Below are 20084 nucleotides of genomic sequence, written 5' to 3'. Positions count from 1 at the left end.
TCTTTGTGATAAGTACCATGGGATCTTAAACAACCATGGTGAGTCAGGACTTCAATTTAACATTCATGCAAAGGAAAACATCTCCTGCAGTACAGTGTCCCTGTCACTGCAATAGGACATTGGGATTGATATTTGTTTGGTGGCTTTTGGCCACAGGGAAGAGTGCCACCTACTGGCCACCAACACTACTTCCAGCAGGAACCTACTCTTCCAAGGAGGTTTCTTATCCAAGTACTAACTAAAACATGATTAGTTCATAGATTTCACATTTAAAATACATTTTATACAACCCCACCCCCATCTTGCCTGTTCATAATTCTGAGAAATTCTTAATTGCTTATGTTTGTGTATGTAGATGTGTTTGTATGGGTGCATGTGTGTGTGTGTTTGTGTGTTTATGTGTGTGTGCGTGTGGGTGCATGTACTGTATGTGTGTGTGTGTGTGTGTGCATATGCCTGTGTGTGTGCATGCATGCATGCGTACATATGTCTACTGTGTGTGTATGTGTCATACATATGATTACTGTGAATGTATGTGTATCATTTTTACTTTTTCGTTTTTAACTGGGTGGCGCTATACAAGACATGAGTGCCTGCTTTAATGTTTTTTATATTTAATACTTTTACTATACTTAGGGGTCCAAGCAGACGAAGCTGAAGAAACTGCTCTACCGTAGTCTATGTAAAATACATAAAACTCCATTGGTGTGAAATGTGCTATAAATAAATAAACAAATAAATAAATAAAAGACCCATATCTCAATTGAACCTACTATGACAAAGTTGCTATCAAGCAAAGTGTTTTTATAACAATTGCGTGGCATGTTATTGGTATTGTGCTGACTCAACAGAATATACAACATAATGGGTATTGTGCCAACAAATCACGGTCTGGTAGTACACAGAGATAGAAACAGAGATCTATGTGGAGAGATATATGTGAAAAATGTGAGTTTTCCTGTAAGGTCTTCTCCATGGTGTTAAAATAGCAAAATGATTTTGCCTGACTTTGCACTTTGCCCATTTAGTCAAATTTTTAGTCAAACTTAGTGAATTTTTTGTCAAATTATGGGCCCAAAGTGTTACCTCCTCATTGAGAATACAGTGTAGCAGGAAGATGAAGGTTCCCTGTTGGCTGTTGAGTGCAAGGAAAAGCACGCCCAGTGCCTGGCTGTTTTCAGTGAAGAATCCCAGTATCCATGGCAAACCAACGATAACAGACTGGATCGATCAGGGTTTTAAACACCAACATCCTACAGAGAAGGGAGGATATGATTTTGCAACATCATCTTTGCCAGTAGAGTAATGCTAATGTAAAAAATCCAAATAAAACTAACAATGTCTCTGTTTCACAAAGTGATATCTGATGTTGTATCCTAGTTTATATATAAATATGCCATGCCCTAATAAAATCCTCCCTGGACTTTCAGTGTGTGATGCTGCCTTACCTGATTCGTTTATCGTGTGTGGGGCCATGTTGCATCCGTGACAGGGTAGTGCGAAGGAGGATGATGATGATGAAGAAGAGGACAGTGTTTGTCTAGTTTGGTTAACAAGTGACACAAGCATGCAGACATTCATTAATTAGGTTTTAATCTCGTCACACGTTAGCTCTTGACATCCCCGGCACATTACAAAGTCAAAGTCAGCTTTATTGTCAATTTCTTCACATGTTCCAGACATACAAAGAGATCGAAATTACGTTTCTCACTATCCCACGGTGGAGACAAGACATATTTTACCAATTTTAAGTCCACAGACAAACATAACATTCAAGTAAACAAAAAAGTAAGTAAATAAGTAAATAAGAGGGCACATATAATGAAAAAATAAGAGCAGCAAAATTTGGTTGAAATTGTGCATAGACAGTCAATAAAATAAAATACTAGTGCAAAGTCAGGCCAATAAGAGGCTGAGGTAGTTCTGTTTGACCTAAGTAAGAAATAAAGTGGCATAGTGGTGCAAGTTATGTAAGAGCAGCAGAAGTGTTGTGTTTCCAGGACAACAACAACAAGTTGCAAAGTGTACAAGTGTGCAAGTGGAGTGGTGCAGGCGGCCATTGTGGGTCCAATGTCCAGGATGTTATGTAGCTGAGGGTGGAGGGGGGAGAGGAGGGAGAGAGTTCAGCATCCTAACAGCTTGGTGTATGAAGCTGTTGGTGAGTCTGGTAGTGCGGGAGCGCAGGCTTCTGTACCTCTTCCCAGAGGGCAGTAGATCAAACAGATTGTGAGCGGGGTGACTTGCATCACTCACAATTTTGGTCGCCTTGCGGGTGAGGTGGGTGGTGTAAATGTCCTTCAGGGAGGGGAGTGAAGCACCAATAATCCTTCCAGCTGTGTTCACTATGCGCTGCAGGGCTTTCCTGTTGTATTCAGTGCAGCTTCCGCCCCACACAGTGATACAGCTGGAGAGGATGCTCTCAATGGTGCCTCGGTAGAATGTGGTCATGATGGCTGGTGGAGCACTTGCTCGCCTGAGTTTCCGCAGGAAGTACAGGCGGCGCTGAGCTCTCTTCGCCAGTGATGCTGTGTTGGTGGTCCAGGAGAGGTCTTCACTGATGTGCACCCCCAGGAATTTGGTGCTGCTCGCTCTCTCCACCACAGCACCGTCGATGGTCAGTGGCAGGTGTTGGGTGTGACCTCTCCGGAAGTCAACAACAATCTCTTTGGTCTTGCTGACGTTCAGCAGGAGGTTGTTGTCCCTGCACCACGTGGTCAGATGGTCGACCTCCAACCTGTATTGAGTCTCGTCGCCCTTGGTGATGAGACCCACCAGAGTTGTGTCGTCAGCAAATTTCACTATGTGATTGTTGCTGTAGGTTGCAGTGCAGTCATGCGTCAGCAGGGTGAAGAGCAGCGGACTGAGCACGCAGCCTTGGGGGGCCCCTGTGCTCAGTGTGATGCTGCTTGAGGTATTGTTGCCAACACGTACTACTTGAGGCCTCTGACAGAGGAAGTCCAGTAGCCAGTTGCAGAGGTAGGTACTGAGTCCCAGTTTGTCAAGTCAAGTTTGCAGATGAGTTGTTGTGGTATTATGGTGTTGAATGCAGAACTGAAGTCTATAAACAGCAATCTCACATATGATACAATACCCAGGCCCCATGCTCCCCCCTGTACTGTACATCAATTCTATGCAACATGTCATGAAGCTCTAATACATCAGTAGTAGTACATCATCTGAAAGCTGAGACTTTGATGCATGTAAAACTTCCTATGAAAAAATGTGTTTCTATGAAAAATTTGTGCCTCTGTACTTTTAGTCTGGGTTACACAAGGATGGCAATATCCCAACCCGTCATAAATGTTGGTAAGAACTCATAGTACTGGAATATTCATGTTGTTTCATTCATAATACGTAAGGGATAATGGACGACACGGTGGTCTGTTCACAGAAGTTAATGCACGGTCGAGGTTGTAAAACGGCGCCGACGCGAAGCGGATTATCCCGCTTATTCCACTGTTGCCACTTGCGTTGTGTTCATTTCCTGTTACAATTTAAACGTTTTAATCGCTAAAACTGTCTTGTTTGTAGAACTAATTTTTTCCGACACATATCAACTAATTTCTCAACTCACAGGACAAACTGCCGTTACTAGTTCTAAATGGATGGTTGCTACGGCCAAAGGCCAGTCGTTAGTTCTATCTCTCCCGTTGTCAAGCGGGCGTATCCCAAGATTCTGATGAACTTTAGCTTTGAAACATCGCTATTTTACTTAGCCTGCTGTCATCCATCTAGCTAAAAGCCACCTCCGTCATATGCTACAATGTTGCAATGTTCTGAACGTCTGCATTTTACAGCTCGGATGCAACGTGACAGTTCATTTAAACTTCACAACGAGTTTGGCGAATTAATATACAAGTGTGATACGGCCAAAAAATGGATCTACTTCATAGGTGTGCAGATAACATACGGTTAATGGTCGTTCTAAATTACGTAGGACAATGGGAAATTCAACCAAGCAGTGGAATAAGTTTGTATAATCCAGCTCATACAAAAGCAAAGAATTAGAAACAAACAGTTTGCAAACTTATTTTTCAGTGATTAGCATGTGCTGGAAGCTGTTTGCCTTGACAAAAGTTATGTTGACGCACACCGGCATGTTCATGAGAACAGGTTAATTAGAGCCCACCCATGTGTCTGAGCAACCAATGGTTCTCGAGATATAAGCAACCACAGGGAATTGGGCAAACAAGCTGTCAATCAGACACCCCAGCTTTGATTGACAATAACTCGAGTTTAGAGCATGCCTCGACAATGAGAATCAGATATTCTTGTAGCTGAGGAGTAGACACTTACAGGGCTGGACTGGCCACTTCCCTGTGGGCTGGCATACCTTTTGGGCCGTTCAAATTAAATTAGTATTTGTTATCGTTATTTTAAAAAAATCAAAATCGGCCCAAAGCAAGGACAGTCAGCGACCCATTAGTACAATTTCTATACTGACACTAGACAGGCTCTAGACTGGCAACTCTTATCACACCCCACCCCTCCCACATTGGCTCAGCCAAAAGTCAGAGAGTGCGTGAAAATTGATAAATGAAGTGCATGCAGAAATTGCGGCAGGTAAAGACGGGATGTTAATTGTGCAGAAATGTGCTCTAGCCTACCCGACATTCAGGTAGCCTATGTCAGCAACAGTTTGAACTTCAGTGACGAGAAGTAAGCAAACGTAGGCTATTACATGGCAGAGGGACAAGTGATCAGAAGGAGATAGGCCTATAGCACGGCAAACGTAGCTTCATAATTAACGGGTTCACTGAGTCATGCTGCTGATGATGATGACAATTGATGTGGCCACTCGATCAGTCAAATGGCACAGCATACTGTGCCTAAAAGTTTTCTGAACATGACACTGAGTTAAACGCATAGATATTCCCACACAAATAAATGTGTTAAAAATTCATATTTTACTCTCTAATGATCTACTTTAAATTACAGCTTCACAAGACCTGGTTCCAGGACTCAATTGTGTTTCAAGGCCACTTAGGTGAGTTCCAGGGATGTATGTTACTGGCTGAAAGAATAAACAACATTCAAGCCTCTGTTACTCTTTGCTAGTACATAACACAGTCACTCTGACTGTATATCCGAGAATTCTATGGGGTCAAGCATTTGATGATGGACCAAAGTATGTGGGAACAGTGCCCTCTTAAGTAGATGATGTGCAGAAAAACCTTAAAATAGGGCCACAAGGTAAGAATTTAAAGGAACATGCCAACATTTTGGGTAATTAGCTTATTTGCCATCCACTCCAGTGTTAGATTAAGAGGATACATACTCTTCTCTTCTTTGTGCGTGCAATAACCCAGTCTGACACTGTTAGCTTAGCTTAGCATAATTCACTAGAAGTGGGCTACACCAGCTAGCCTATGGGTCCATTCTAGCTGAAGGCTAGCTATAGTTGCCCCACAACCATCTTCTATTTGTCCCCCAGAGAGTGATAAGGGGCACCTCAATTTTGTCAATTTCTTGTCCTGTCTGTCTATGCATCACCCGTCTATACTTTGTATATCACATTGCACTTTCCTGCTTTTTTGCACTTCTGGTTAGACGCAAACTGCATTTCGCTAACTTTGTACTTGTACTCTGCATAATGACAATAAAGTTGAATCTAATCTAAGTCCCAGCAATGATTATAAGAAAACCATATAGACAGATATGTACTGTACAGCTATGTGCAGGAGGTTTGGATGTCACTATGTCAAATAAAAAACGTAACGCTCAAATCGTGGATTGATCATGTCTTACGTTTCCCCAGTCTGCTATTTGTCCGGATAAACAGATGCGTCAGATATTCCATCACTATGAGGTTATTGGAAATTGAATGTTCTATTAAAGGACGGAAACTGATTTCCGATCCTGTTTTCTGACCTAAACGAGGGAGGTAAACAAAAATGGGGGGGGTTCTCAAAGTATAAAACAAAATATATTGTCATTCAGAGATGTAAAATGATTAAAATCTCCAGAAAACAAAGAGGCAGACACAGCTTCTAAAGAGAATACATGAGTTGTCAAAAGAGAATATTACAACCTGAGGAGATTTATTTGACTAAAGGGGGCTTCGTAAGATCATGGAGCAAATGGTTAGAGAACGTGTGAGCAGAACTGTTGTTACAGATTTTTCCTTCCATTGCTTTAGCAGAATTTTGACATTTCAAATTCAATTTAAAAAAAAAGAAAAAAACACAAATAACACACAGCCGCCACGGCCAAATAACAGAATCCCTCGGATCTTTTACAAAATGAAACACTTAAAACACTTAAAATGAAAATCTATTTTGTTGTCAAATCACAAACACACCAAATGATCTGATAACACTTGAATCATGTACACACAGAAATGTACACTATACAATCTGATGTGTTAACTATACAACTATACTTGCAAAAATTTGGAAACCGCTTGCCTGGAAAAGACAAGTAAAGGAACTTATCTAGATGAAGTTATACTAAGTAAGTGAGGCAAGTCAAGTAAATATTACTCAGTTCACTTCACTCGTGAAAACATAAAAAAAACATCTGAATCTGACAATGTGAATCTGTCAATTTGCTTCTGGAGTGTAAGGAAATTGTAACAAAAAAATTAACGCACGCAAGAATGCTTACAGAGCAATGATGAATGAATGAAATGCCCACCATTCCATGAAGAAAGTGTAACATTATGGAAATGAGCCTTATTATATTGCTTAGAGGATTGAACGAGAGAGTTTATTTATACAGTTTATTATCATAAGTAGGAATGGATAAAATGTTGAAGCTCGCCAAATAATACTGTCCGGAACAACAAGGCCTCTCTATCACATGGAAACACACTGCATCAGACACCTCAATCTCAAAAACTGAAGAGTACATGTGAAACCTCACCAAATTCACACTAAAGGCTAGCTTTAGGCAAGAGCCAGACCATTCAAAAACAACCAGTCCCTTCAAAACAAGGTAGAATGCTATGTTTAGTAGAATTCCGTGTTCATTTTGGGGCTATAATGAGGGTTCGGTGCTATGTATGTATAAAGAATGTGTGAGGCAGAAGACAAGGACACAAGTAATCAGTGACACAAGGAATGTAAAGACACAATCTTTTATTGACAACTGACATCCAATCGCAATATTAACTATTGAATATAAAATGTTTGCTTTAGTTAAAGTGGTGAGGCTGATATGTCTACAGTATATACTCAAATACAATCTGGCTTTATGAAAAATCTGAAAAATCGTCATATAGACTGATGTTTGACCTCCTAGATTATGCAGATTACATTGCAGATGCAGGCCTTTATATGCCTATAAGACCTATAAGGTCTTTTACACGATCTAACATACATTTCTCATGCAACCCCTTAAGGCTAACTCCAACATCACCTTCTGCACAAACTACAAATGTGTATAAAAGCCTGAGTTTCATACATGCAGTGTGCACACTCTGTAATGTTTGTGGTAAATCTTGTCATTATTTGAATGAAAACAGTTTAGCATTACATTCTATGTCAATGCAAAAAGCAGTTATTGTGGAAGTTAATGTGCAATATAAGTTGTATTAACAACTGGAATAATTACTTAAAGGAACCGTATGTAAGAAATGTAATTCAATTAATCATAAAATGGCCCTGATTTGTCACTAGACATTAGGAAATCATGCTAATTTCAAATACTTATATCACTGACAACAGTAGTCCGGCCAGGATATCTTCATTTAAAAAAGTGAAGTTGCAGCCCTCAACTGATGTTGATGTTTACATATTTGTGTTTTAGCCTGATCCGCCACCCTCCACGTATCTAGTAATCACAAAGTCAGTAGTGTTTCGGCATCTGGGTTGCCAGCTCTGCTCTAGTTACCACATCTGCGGTGTACACCGCTCTACAGTATTTTGAAAGTGATTGTAGTACCAGTTTTGGCCAAAATCCTACATACGGTTCCTTTAATAATCTTTAAGCAAGAAAGTTAGTTTGAAGCTCAAGTTAGTTTGAATGACTACATTTTGTTGAATGTGTGTGTGTGTGTGTGTGTGTGTGTGTGTGTGTGTGTGTGTGTGTGTATACATATACATATGGATGTGTGTGTGTGTGTGTTTGTGTTTGTGAGTGTGTGAGTAACAACAACTTTCGTATGAACTTACAACTCAGAATATTACCGTAAAACTTCAAATAATCGCCGAGTCCCTAAGAGACGCCTGGCGTGGCTACAGGTTTGGGTTAAAGGCCGGTCTCCAGTAGAGGCCTGGTCTGTTTTTTAGTTTCGGGTTGTATTTAATCTTCTAAACATTCTTCCCGTCAGATCGTCTGTTTAAAGATTCGCAATGACACGAAACCGTTACAGAAAGGAGGTTACAGCAGTGTGAATTAGATGTTGCACGTCGTTACAAGCCGTCGCAAAGCATTCACATGTCTGGTCACAGTTGCAAGGTTTTAGAATGTTGCATGAAGTTGCTGCTCATCTCGTTGCGAATCTTGGGTGTGATTTGGGCTTAAGTATGGCGCAGACTGCGCACGTTATGATTACATGGCATTAAAAGACTGCGGTGGGGAAAAGCTAGAGTTCCAAATTGTATAACTTTTTTTCCAATATGAACTATGCCTATATGTCCGACTTCGTCATCGTTCAATTCATCCCTTGTGTTTAAAATTTGCGGATAGGCCGATGGTAAGCTTGTTTTTATGCTGGCAACAAAACCAGAACGGTTCGCGAACGTTATTCTTTATTCTAAATGCCATGGCGATAAAGAGAAAGAAGTCAGAAAAGGAATTTACCTTAGACTAGGCTATATCAGAGCCCGTCTACGGTCTTTCTCTGGCTATATAGCCTAACCTACTGAAATAGGTTAATGATGTAAAGTCAAGTGCGCTTCTATGGGACTGCTGTGTGCGCGCAGTTTCTATTGATGAATCGGAGTGGCAAGTGCAACTGCATAGTTGCAGTGGAATGTGGCTGCCCAGGGCATTATAAAACTTCTCACTCTTAGACCTACTCATACACGGCGGTGAAATGGCGTATTTAGCTGTCTAAATTCGAATCATATGCTGGGGGAGAAATCGTTGGACATCCATGATTATTTTGTTATTCAGCACCCCTGGTCAAAAATATGTTCCTGCGAGCCTGGAAGTAGGCTATGATTTGAATGTAGACTGTTACAAATACAAAACGGGAGAAACAATATGGTTCATGCTCTCTCATGCTGTTTCATTCGTGCCGAAAAGGAGGGAGAATGAAACATTAAGCACGTTCCACTTTTGCATAAATAATTCCTGAACAGTTTTGGTCAGGGCTGATAATGCAACTGTATTTGACAAAGGACCGATATAGGCTATTTGCTAGTGACAAAATATTGAGCTTTCAGTGTGATACGATCTCTTTGTAGATTACGTTTAATTAAAACGTGTTTAATCTGTTCTGGCTATCCTGCTATTTGGATCTTACTGTATCTCACAATGAACAAAATCTCAACACTAAATGAATGATGATCCGTAATTGTCATCAGATAGCCTAATCATATAGGTAGACATAAGATGAAATAATTAATCTTTGCAGAGGAAAAGTTTTGTGTAAAGGTAATTAAAGGCCTGTCTCATATAGACGCCTGTCTCTAATACTAGCCTGTGCAGTTTGGCGATTTGGGAAAATAAAAGCCCGGGCTATTATTTGGAGTTTTACGGTATGTACAATATACAGTACAACAAACTTTAAGTTAATTTACTTACTTTTTTTAAGGCAACGGGTTTCCACAGTTTTTTAAATAAAGTGAACTAATCACAATTTACAGTGTAGCCTTTTCCACATCCTCACCCACTTGACGAGAGAGTGTAATGAAAGACAAAGGGGGTTCATTCTTCAGGCAGCAAAAGAACCGTATGTACACTTTGTCAAAATCGGTAGGCACCGTGCACCACGTTGCAGCAATACTCTCATTCCCAGGCATTTTACTTTTGATGCAGTTACTGACGAGCTCTTGACACATTTTCCAATCGTAAGATCTCAAAGTCATGACGGTGTCGGGAGGAACGCCCGCCGTCAGTTCGGTCTCAGTAGTCTATAGGCCTACAGACCCAGTTGACCCAGATGAAAATAAAAGTCGTACCCTAAACTTAGATTACACCATCTCTCTTTTCCTCCTAACTCGCTGGGATGAGGTTCTTGGCGTTCTTGATATCCTAAGAGTCTTTTTCTCCTAGGAGCCCCCAACAAACGCTCGTCAGGTTCAGAAACAGCATTTCGAGGAGTGACCATTCCTCCAGACGTTCCAGCAATCGCATCTTCTTCTTCTTCTTGTACTTCTTCCACCATTGGCTCGACAACTCTAAGCAACTCCTCCTATTTCTTTTTTTTACAAACCCCCTAAAACTTGGTGGTCCAGGATGTTCATGTTGTCCTACGAGTCCTATGACTCCCTAGGGGATGCTAACACCTGGTGGGGTGCGGGGTTGTTCACATGGGGGGTGGTTGGGCGAAAGTAACCTCACACCACATGAAATGGGTGAGTATGACCTCTCTCATGAACTTTAGGGGTAGTTAGGTCTACCCCTGCGGTTAGTAAAAACTTTTCTTGATTTTACGTCTTACAGATGAGTCCCAGGGGATGCTCACACCTGGTGGGGTGCGGGGTTGTTCACATAGGGTGGGTGGGCGAAAGTAACCTCACACCACATGAAATGGGTGAGTATGACCTCTCTCATGAACTTTAGGGGTAGTTAGGTCTACCCCTGCGGGTAGTAAAAAACTTTCTTTGATTTTAATGTCTTACAGATGAGTCTGCATGGGGGGTGCAGAGGGGTGCAGAGGGAGGGTGGGCTGGGTGCCCAGGGAGGGTGGCTGGATGACCGAAAGTAACCCGGGGGTGGGTGAACATGGCCCGAACATGACCGCTAGTTCAAGGAAGCTCATTGGTTAACAGGCTGGCCACACCCAATGATCCCATTGGTACGAGAAATACTAGTCTAAATCTGGGACAACCACGCCCTCCCAGCTTCTCGTTTTCGACTCATTTCCAGTCATACGCTCGGAGGGAACGGTCGCAGTCTTCAGAATCTCCTCTGGACTCTGTCTCTCTCACGGACTCAGTCTCTCTCTCAGGGGACTCTGTCTCTCACAGACCTTTGTCTACAGAATCTCCTCAGGACTCTGTGGGTTTTTTTAATCATACACCCCCAAGGTATTTTTTAGCATTTTAGCACTCATTCTACCATTTTACTCTGTCTGTGTATGTGTGCGTGCGCGCGTGTGTGTGTGCCCCCAGCCCTAGCTGTGAGAGGGCGGCCTGACCATTGAGAGAGTATGCCCCACAGCCTGATTTTTGTGAAATGTCAGCAAACACTCTCATCCTCTATCTCCACAAGCATGAACAAAGAATTCTATTGATTCTATACAATTAATTAATTAACCATTAAATTGTTAAATCTCATCTCATCATCTGCAAAGTAACGCCTCCTCATGTGATGTCATAAGACACACCCACATCATGTGACCTTATTGGAATGTTCCAGAATCTTCTAGAATATACTAGACACGCCCACTGACCCAAACATGAACCTGACCTTTTTGACCATTGGGTCATCCATCATTTTTGGCATAAGGTGCCCCTTTACACTCTCTTCCCCCTACTGTTTCACTGTTTGTTTGTTTTAACTTCCAAACTCACTCCAAGGATGCAGCACACAGGACCAAGAAAACTCCAGATGAATCCTCTGTCGTAATTCAACCAGCACCTATAAAGGTAGAACTTAAATTACTGGTATGTTGATAGATACAATGTTATGATCCAAAACCCTACATGAACCTAACATAATTTTGCCATCATCAAATGATAAACACTAACACTAAAATGGTTAAAATACTAATAATTAAAATAAAATAAATTGGTTACTGATAAATACCTTGCTTATAAAATTCTAGAAAAAAACACATTAGTGCTAAGGAAGTTTTAGGAGTCTACTTATTAAAAAAAGGTATTATAACTAGACTATAAAAGGGCTTTATGATCAAAACAGCCAATACCACAGAATATGTTCAAACAAAAAGAAAAATGGGATACCCAATACATATAGGCGAATTAAGGTAGTTTGATGATATCAAGCCACAAATGGGCTAGGAGAGAATTCTAAATGTTGTACACTGTGTGGGAGTAGGGGTATATCTTGACATACTTTGTATGCTATTTTGCAACTAAGGATGGGTTTTGGCAATTTGCAGATGATATTCTGGTTTCATTTATGTTACACACAGTGTCCCATGACTCCCAACATTCTTGGAAATAATTGAAAAAAAAGAGAAAAACTCCTTAGTGGTTCTTTCAGGTATGTTGTGTAGGTACTATCCACCCAGGCTAAACTCACAATGTTAATTAAAGATGCAGTCAGCAATTCTGCAGGAAGTCACACCTGTTTATGTTTTGTCCAAAACTATGTGCATTTCATTTTTAATCAAGGACCAAACAAAACCCACCAGGGATCTAGTTTACCCCTCCCTTCAGTATTCCCAAAGTACGGAGCCCTCCGGGTGACATGGGGGAAAAAAACATGAAGAAGAAAAAAAAAAACGATGCACTTTTGCAGGATCTCATTGCGGGATCTCGCAAAGTTTTGCGAGATCTCGCAAAAAGTTTTGCTAGATCCCACAAAAAGTTTTGCAAGATCCCGCAAAAGTTTTGCGGGATCTCGCAAAACTTTTGCGAGATCTCGCAAAACTTTTTTTTCTACTTTTGGAACTTGCTGGGCTTCCTACTTGACCCCAATAGGCCCACAAACCATTACCGCCAGATGGCAATCGTATCATGATACTATGATTGCTCTATCACTGTTGCATGTTGTGGGTTTTCTGGACACATTACATAGGCCTATGACACGGGAGGGAGAGGGAGACACCTGCGTGCAGACACGCACACACAGCAGGCTACAATAAATTGCCTAACAGACAGCAGCCTAATTTCGAGGTATCAAATACCTATTAAATAAATGTAAAGGACACAGAACTGTAAGCTCAAATTCAAAAACGTTTGAAGTCTACCCAAACATATGCAAAGGGAATATATATAAATTGTGTTGCATATAGCCAGCTTAATTAATGTCAATTTAAAGATTATGATTAGCAGTTTCTATGCATTTTTCCATTGATAGTTACAAGAAGCCACGTTGTTGTTTAAACTATTGTTGCTTCTAGCCCACGTTACCTCCAGTTTCACTTGCTGCAGGGACGCACACATTGCATGAGCGATCATAAGCGTTCTATCTCCGATGTAGAACTCAAATGTGTCTTGACGCCGCCGTTTGTAAGATCAGATCAAATAAGACGTTCTAAATGGAACGCGATGTAATTAAGCTGTTCCTTTCCAAGCGTCTTGGAGACGTACTGTATGTGTGCTGACTGGGCTATGTCTATATAGTTGATGACACCAGGGCCCGAATTATCTTTTTGTCTTTAAGGGGGTCTCTCTATCTCATAAAAAGTTGGCACACCCCGCGCATAGCCTAACAAGGCGATACAATTAAATAGCCTAGGCGCGAGTGGCGCTTTTGCGCAGTAGCCTATATGCCCACGATAGGCCTATAGACACACACACACAATAGAGATTTTTCATAGAAATTGATTCCTTTTAATTCATTTCAACATATTATTGATTGTAATATTCCATATTTAATTTCAATTTCACAATACAAAGATAGACTAAAGGATTTACTCTGAGTGCCATTCTTTCACAACGTAGTCTAACTCATTTGAACCAGACCACCGTCTCAGATAGGCTATCCTCAGTGTCAAACACAATAATGCATGTAGTATAACTTATACACAGGGAAAATGCACTAACTGGCAGAAAATAATAAAGCCATTGCAGCCAAACTATGTTCTAGTATTATAGGCTAATGTGCACATAACAACACCTGGGCGTTCAGTCGTCTCGTGTGTTGAACCGTGGGAATAAATAGACGAACAATTTTGGAATTTGCACTGAGATGTTGTCGGGTAGCCATTGAATAGGCTATTCCGCCATCAGAGATTGCTAACATGTGTTTCAAAATATCTGGGAACTTTCCGGAGCTCTGAATGACAGAGGATAGCTACAGATCAGTTCACAGAATCATTGAAGTAAGCTGCATTATGGGCCATAATTTATGGCTTTGTTAATCAACATAGAAGAGGCGCAAGTTCAACAGCAAACAGGACTTTTCCGCACGTATCAACCCATGTAGGCTAGCCCAATGAACGCCTATGTAAATAAACATTCTCATCAAAGCAGCAACTTCTTCAGACTTGCGAGTGCTGTCAAATCGATCGTATGCGGTTTGCTCATATAGTCTAGTGGTGTGGTGGTGAAGTGTCATCATGCTGCGTTCAAGAGGTAGGTCTACGTCCCGTAGTAGCCTATATTTTAATTTCACGTCTGTAATGGTAAGAGATCGCACAGGGATAGATAATGAGCGGTTGTTTAAGATTAAATTACAATGCCAGACACCTTCAGATATCAGAGACCCCCTCATATTTTTGACTTTGTTGCTTTCATGGGAGCCAATCCTCACTCTATGGGAGCTCGGCTCCCTCTGGCTCCCACGTAATTCGAACACTGGATGACACCAAATTAATAAGTATGCTGCAAATGAGCAGACGTGTGAAGCACCGGGCATAACTTAATTTCGCGGCTACGTGGAGCAGTAGTAGGTTAATTGTTGAGGAGGCCCATAGTTTGAGAAAAGCTGCAGATCATAGGCAGAGAAAGCATAATGCTCTGAGAACAGTAGCCAAAGGTTTTCCTGCAGAAACAGGTGCCTTGGTGCACGCACCCGGCTTTCACTTTGACTCCCTGCATTGTGACAAAAACTGTCAGTCAGACAGTGAATTTTGGTTTACTAAATTAGCATAATGCGGTAACAATTATCATTTCAATTCTATCTGAAATCTGCTCACTGCAGACGTTACAATGCAGACCCAAGCAGCAGCATAGCCTTGAAAGATGTACACTTTGAATTTGATCAGAGCGGCTCTGGTTCTTCACCTAACTTGATGTGATTGGCTGGATGACCGTTCAATCAAATCAACAGACCTATTTGTGTCTCTGTGTGTGCGTTATAGATACGGTTCCAACTCTTTACGGGAGCGTTTATTTCCATATTTTACTTTCAATTTAATCTGACAAAAAGTGCGGGGGATAGAATCGTCTTCCAGCAAAACTGTGTACGTTATAACACCCACAACCCCCACGCTTGCTACGCGCCTGCTGTGTGTGCGTGTCTGCACGCAGAGTCTCCCTCTCCCTCCCGTGTCATAGGCCTATGTAATGTGTCCAGAAAACCCACAACACAACAGTGATAGAGCAATCATAGTATCATGATAAGATTGCCATCTGGCGGTAGTGGTTTGTGGGCCTATTGGGGTCAAGTAGGAAGCCCAGCAAGTTCCAAAAGTAGAAAAAAAAGTTTTGAGTGATCTCGCAAAACTTTGCGAGATCCCGCAATGAGATCCCGCAAAAGTGCATCGTTTTTTTTTTCTTCTTCATGTTTTTTTCCCCCATGACTTTTTTTTTTTTTTTAACCCATGTTTTTTTTCCCCCATGTCACCCGGAGGGCTCCGTACCAAAGAAACCCCACACAGGGTTTTAATTTTTGTTTGGGGACAGGCCGCACCCTACTTTGTTTGTTTTCAGTTTTCAGAGTCTGGGCCGCCTACAGAGACCGTGTCTTTTACAGTGTTCTCATGGAACAGGCAGCTAGCTGATCATGATGAAATAACTGTTAAATGTGACAAAACATTAACCTGACTCCGCCAGATGGATGCTTCTTCGCATTTGCTCTGCATGTCCATCCGGGAACTTTCCGTTAGAGAATTTTTGGGAAGGGGCGAAGATACTGGTTAGCTGATTGAATAAACCATTTGGCAATCACCACCTATGTTGGTTATCGACGGGACAAATCAACCAATCAGATGAACAAAGTGTTCTTCTAATGCCTTCGTTTAGCATTCAATTTAGTTAGAAAACAACTAACGTTAACGTTTTTAACGATGGGCTTGAAATTGTGTATAATCACTGACTGCACCTTTATCTCCACAAATGCACAGAAATATAGTTTTGGCTTTTTTGTGAAGACAAGTCAAGTCTTTTAACTAATACCTAATTAGCTTGCTAATGAAACTTCATTGCCCATTCCATCTCCGTCTTTACAACCATTATGTCGGGAAACGTTGCTAACGTGTTACCTCAAAATGTGCAATTCACTGAATGTGACAGAAAGTGTGTTGGAGTTGTGGACTGTATCTTTAATACACTCCCATAGCCAGGAGGCACTAGGGGGGAGGAGTGTGTTCTGACTAGCCATGGCCTGTCCATTTTGAGCTGTAACTACGTGTTATTACCTCTGGAAAGTCTTATACTCTTAAAATGAATGTGTTGAAAACAACACAACTTGCGTTGTTTTTAACACATCTATGTGTCCAGATAGGGACAACACAGTTTGTGTTGTTTCCTTTTTTTATTTGTTACACAATATGTGTTGACAATAACACATCTTGGGTTGAAAACAACAGAACTTTTGCATTGTTTTTTTAACATATCTCTGTGTCCAGATAGGGACAACACATTCGTTTTAAGAGTGTATTCTTAAGGAATTTGATAGAATTATCCTTAATTATCACCTGTCACTCCCATAGCCATCCGGCATAATTCCAGCTGAAACAGCAACGACAGCCAAGGGACCTCCATAACCAATCAGGCACTGGTATCCCCAGTGAGGTCCCAGCCCCTGTGGGGATCTGATGTCTTTGAGCCTGAGGACAGCATGGAAAAGCCATATGGTCTCCAGGAGCATCCACGCAAAACTGCTCAGGAAGAGGTAGTGAAGAACTCCTGAGAGCACCGTGCAAACAATCTGCACACAGCATAGACAGGAAATAAATATTAAGTTACATGTCATGATTCAGCGGGTGGTTTTGCATGTATAGCACATGTGTCATTGCCATAGCTATACATATTAATCTTGTGTTTTTTGTCGATGTCTCCTAATGGCAAAATGTAGAGGCTAAATAGCACAGGTCCCAGAATGGCACCTTGTGGTACTCCACATGTGATATTACTGTTAGCTGAGGAGTGATCTGCCAGACAGATACAGTATATCCTAAACAAAGTCAGCACTGGGCCAGGAGAGCCAACTCAATACTGTAACCTGTTAATCAGGATGCCATGGTCCACTGCATCAAATGCAACATTATGTGTCTAAAAGTACTAAAATATAAAATGTAGTAGCATCCATGCTCATCCTTAGATCACTGATCACCTTAACCAGCACTGTTTCCGTGCTCCATGGTGGTAGCACAACCCAGAATGGAACTTCAAATTTAAAATGTAGGTGGTCAGCTAGCCATTTAGACAGAGTGACATCATTGACATGAATTACTTGTTATGAAATAACTGTGTTTTTTTTGTGTCTGTCTGTGCTGTAGATGATTTTGGTATGTAAGGATATGATTGTCATCTAATTAGCTGGAGGAAAACTGGCATTTCTCGCAAAATGTTGGCATAATGTGTAAATGTTGAAAATGAAATGCAGTTTTCAAATGCAACCACCTTGTGAGGGTGGATGAGGTGGATGGACTCCTGGACAAGCAGGAAGAGGAGGTGAGCGAGCAGCAGACTGATGCAGAGGTTCAGACGAGTCGTGTTGTTCACTTGGGGTTTCCATCGACAGAGGCCAAAGGTCATCACGGCCAGGGTCAAGAACCCCAACCCAATAGAAACAACGATCCTATTCAGTAACACCATCATCTGGTTTGTCTAAGAGATAAAGTGAAATGTTGTAGAGCATTACCCAATAACATTGCGTAATCTCCACTTTGACATGTTCTGTGTACTGTATAGTATTAAAAAAATGTGTTTCTGTATACAGTGAACTGGGAAAACCCTTTTGTATTCGCTTACCTCCACCTCCACCTCCGCCTCCGGAGGTCGCTGCGCCTGCACCTGCATGATCAGAGCGAAGGTGGAGAAATGCTCACAGGTGCAAACTGTGTGGGTGGCGTTGGTCTGGGTGACATCACAGCCGTCTACCACCCAGGCGCTGCCATTCCAGTACACACAGGAGAGCACACCCTGAGGGTCCAGACTCTAACCACCCCCAAAACACAAAACAAATAAAACAAACATTAGAAAGACATCAGATAAAGCAATATAAAGCATCTCCAAACAGGGAAGAAAATGTTTGCCATCCCAGTAACATGAATAGAGCTCAACAGAAGCCAGTAAGGCCGAGCTCTGTGTGTTTGTGTGTTTGAGGCTGCCTCAAAAAGATTACACTAATGTTGATATGTATAAAGTTAACACACAAGGACCAGTAACACCAATAAGCACACCATTTAACAGTTGCTGGATTTGGACTAGGACTAGACTATGATTTCTAACACTAACAGCCAGCAGATTTCACTGTTGCTATGGTTTCCACATCACAGAATCAGGAAGATGTTATGCGGTTTGTAAGCTTAAAAACTGTTTTGCCACATACAGCAAACATCTCCTCACCATATGCTAACTGCCTGTCCCCTGAATACACCGTAAAACATGCGGTCTCTGTGTACAGCCCAGGCAACAAAAACAGCCTAATCCAACCTGGGCCATGAAATGTAACAAACTGTTCCAGCCAATCTTCAATGAGGTGCGTGTTCAGGAGAGTTTTAGTTGCACAGGAGGAAGGGGGAGGGAGGGGCGAGCTTGTTTTGTTTGAACGTAAACAGAAGTGTTGTTACCTACATCACTTACAGTACCTTTCATTTTTTGTTGTATATCGAGAAAATGTGGGCTAGCTTCAGTAAAATGAGCATGCAATTTAGTAAAATTAGCGCATCATGTAGTAAAATGAACCCATGATTTAGTATAATGAGCAGCACATGATAACAAACGCACAATTTACTAAATTTACACAGTCTGAAAAAGTCAAGGTACATTTAGTAAAATGAGCACGTCATTTAGTGAAACGAAAAAAACATCACTGCCTAGCTTTGCCCATCACTATTGACTGATGTATATGAAGGTGATGCTGACTGAGACTGACCTGGATGTGTTTAATTGTGATGTTGGCTGGACTTGGCAGGACTTTGTGTGGGGTTTTTGGTAGGGAGGCACTCAGAACTGCCGACATCATGGTCTTCTTTGTATCATTGACAGTGTAGAAGAGGTCTGCTGTCAGAACTGAACTCAAGTTCTTGAAGTTTGTGAAGGCCACAGCGGAAGATCGATCCTAACAGAGAAACACAGCTAGATGTGTGATTTAACATGAACAGAACTTTTGCAATATATGTATTTACAATAATGTGTTTACAATATAAATCAACAAAGCTGGTGCACTCTTCATTATATGGAAAGATCACATCTGTACATGAAATGCAGTACAAATAAGGTATCAAAAGGAGAATTCTGTTTGAACCTGCTGCTATTGCAGTACAAATAAGGTATCAAAAGGAGTCAACGTGGTTTATTTCCGGTGGAGCAAGATGTGTTTGAACCTGCCGCTATTGTTAATGGGCAATTATTTTTGTCACATCCATAACGCCAGTGAAATGCCTTGGCATCTGTATGATGTGAATGATAACATTCATTTTTTGTGCATTTTTTCTCATGTACATTCTTCAGACAAAAATAGCAAATGCTCAAATTTCATGTAATCATTCACATCATACCATACCATCACATTTTATTGGCGTTATGGATGTTACAAAAAAATGTAATTTTCCATGGAATTGCCCTAATATACAAATACAAATAAGGTATCAAAAGGAGAATTCTGCCAGTTTTCAGTTCTCTTCAACACACCAACGTCAACGTGGTTTATTTCCGGTGGAGCCAGATGTGTTTGAACCTGCCGCTATTGTTAATATAATTTGTGTCTACACCGACCCAGTTAGGTGTTGCACAAGGGAAACGTCACGATAAAGAAGGAAGGTGGTAAAATTCTTATTATTGGGCAAACAAGAAGATATTCAGTGTCAAAGTGAATATGTAAGGAGCAGAAGATGTCGTTACAACACAGTTAGCGCTCCACCGGAAATACATGAAAAGCCTTTCGTGCACCTAGTCTATAGGTGTCGCCACCAACGTCAGAAATTTGATCTTTTAAATGCGAATTTC

At 41.2% G+C, this 20084-nt stretch overlaps 1 protein-coding gene across 1 annotated transcript in view; it reads right to left on the bottom strand.

Annotated features, from left to right (window-relative positions):
* Nucleotides 1-884: 884 nt before the first annotated feature.
* Nucleotides 885-20084, bottom strand: part of LOC143117704 (uncharacterized) — a 49433-nt gene continuing 30233 nt past the window's right edge. The window contains exons 22-29 of the mRNA XM_076279285.1: nucleotides 19265-19329; nucleotides 19012-19197; nucleotides 17886-18071; nucleotides 17535-17741; nucleotides 16607-16839; nucleotides 11628-11694; nucleotides 1449-1540; nucleotides 885-891 (exon numbers count right to left, since the gene is read on the bottom strand). Coding sequence (XP_076135400.1) covers nucleotides 885-891; nucleotides 1449-1540; nucleotides 11628-11694; nucleotides 16607-16839; nucleotides 17535-17741; nucleotides 17886-18071; nucleotides 19012-19197; nucleotides 19265-19329 — 1043 coding nt within the window. The remainder of the gene's footprint in view (nucleotides 892-1448; nucleotides 1541-11627; nucleotides 11695-16606; nucleotides 16840-17534; nucleotides 17742-17885; nucleotides 18072-19011; nucleotides 19198-19264; nucleotides 19330-20084) is intronic.

The sequence above is a fragment of the Alosa pseudoharengus genome, unplaced genomic scaffold (assembly GCF_046254945.1).
Source record: "Alosa pseudoharengus isolate Yale_2024_CS ecotype anadromous, Long Island Sound unplaced genomic scaffold, YU_APseudo_1.1 YU_APseudo_1.1_scf_1, whole genome shotgun sequence".
Classification (NCBI taxonomy): Eukaryota; Metazoa; Chordata; class Actinopteri; order Clupeiformes; family Clupeidae; genus Alosa; species Alosa pseudoharengus.
This window is presented reverse-complemented; position numbering and strand designations above follow the sequence as displayed.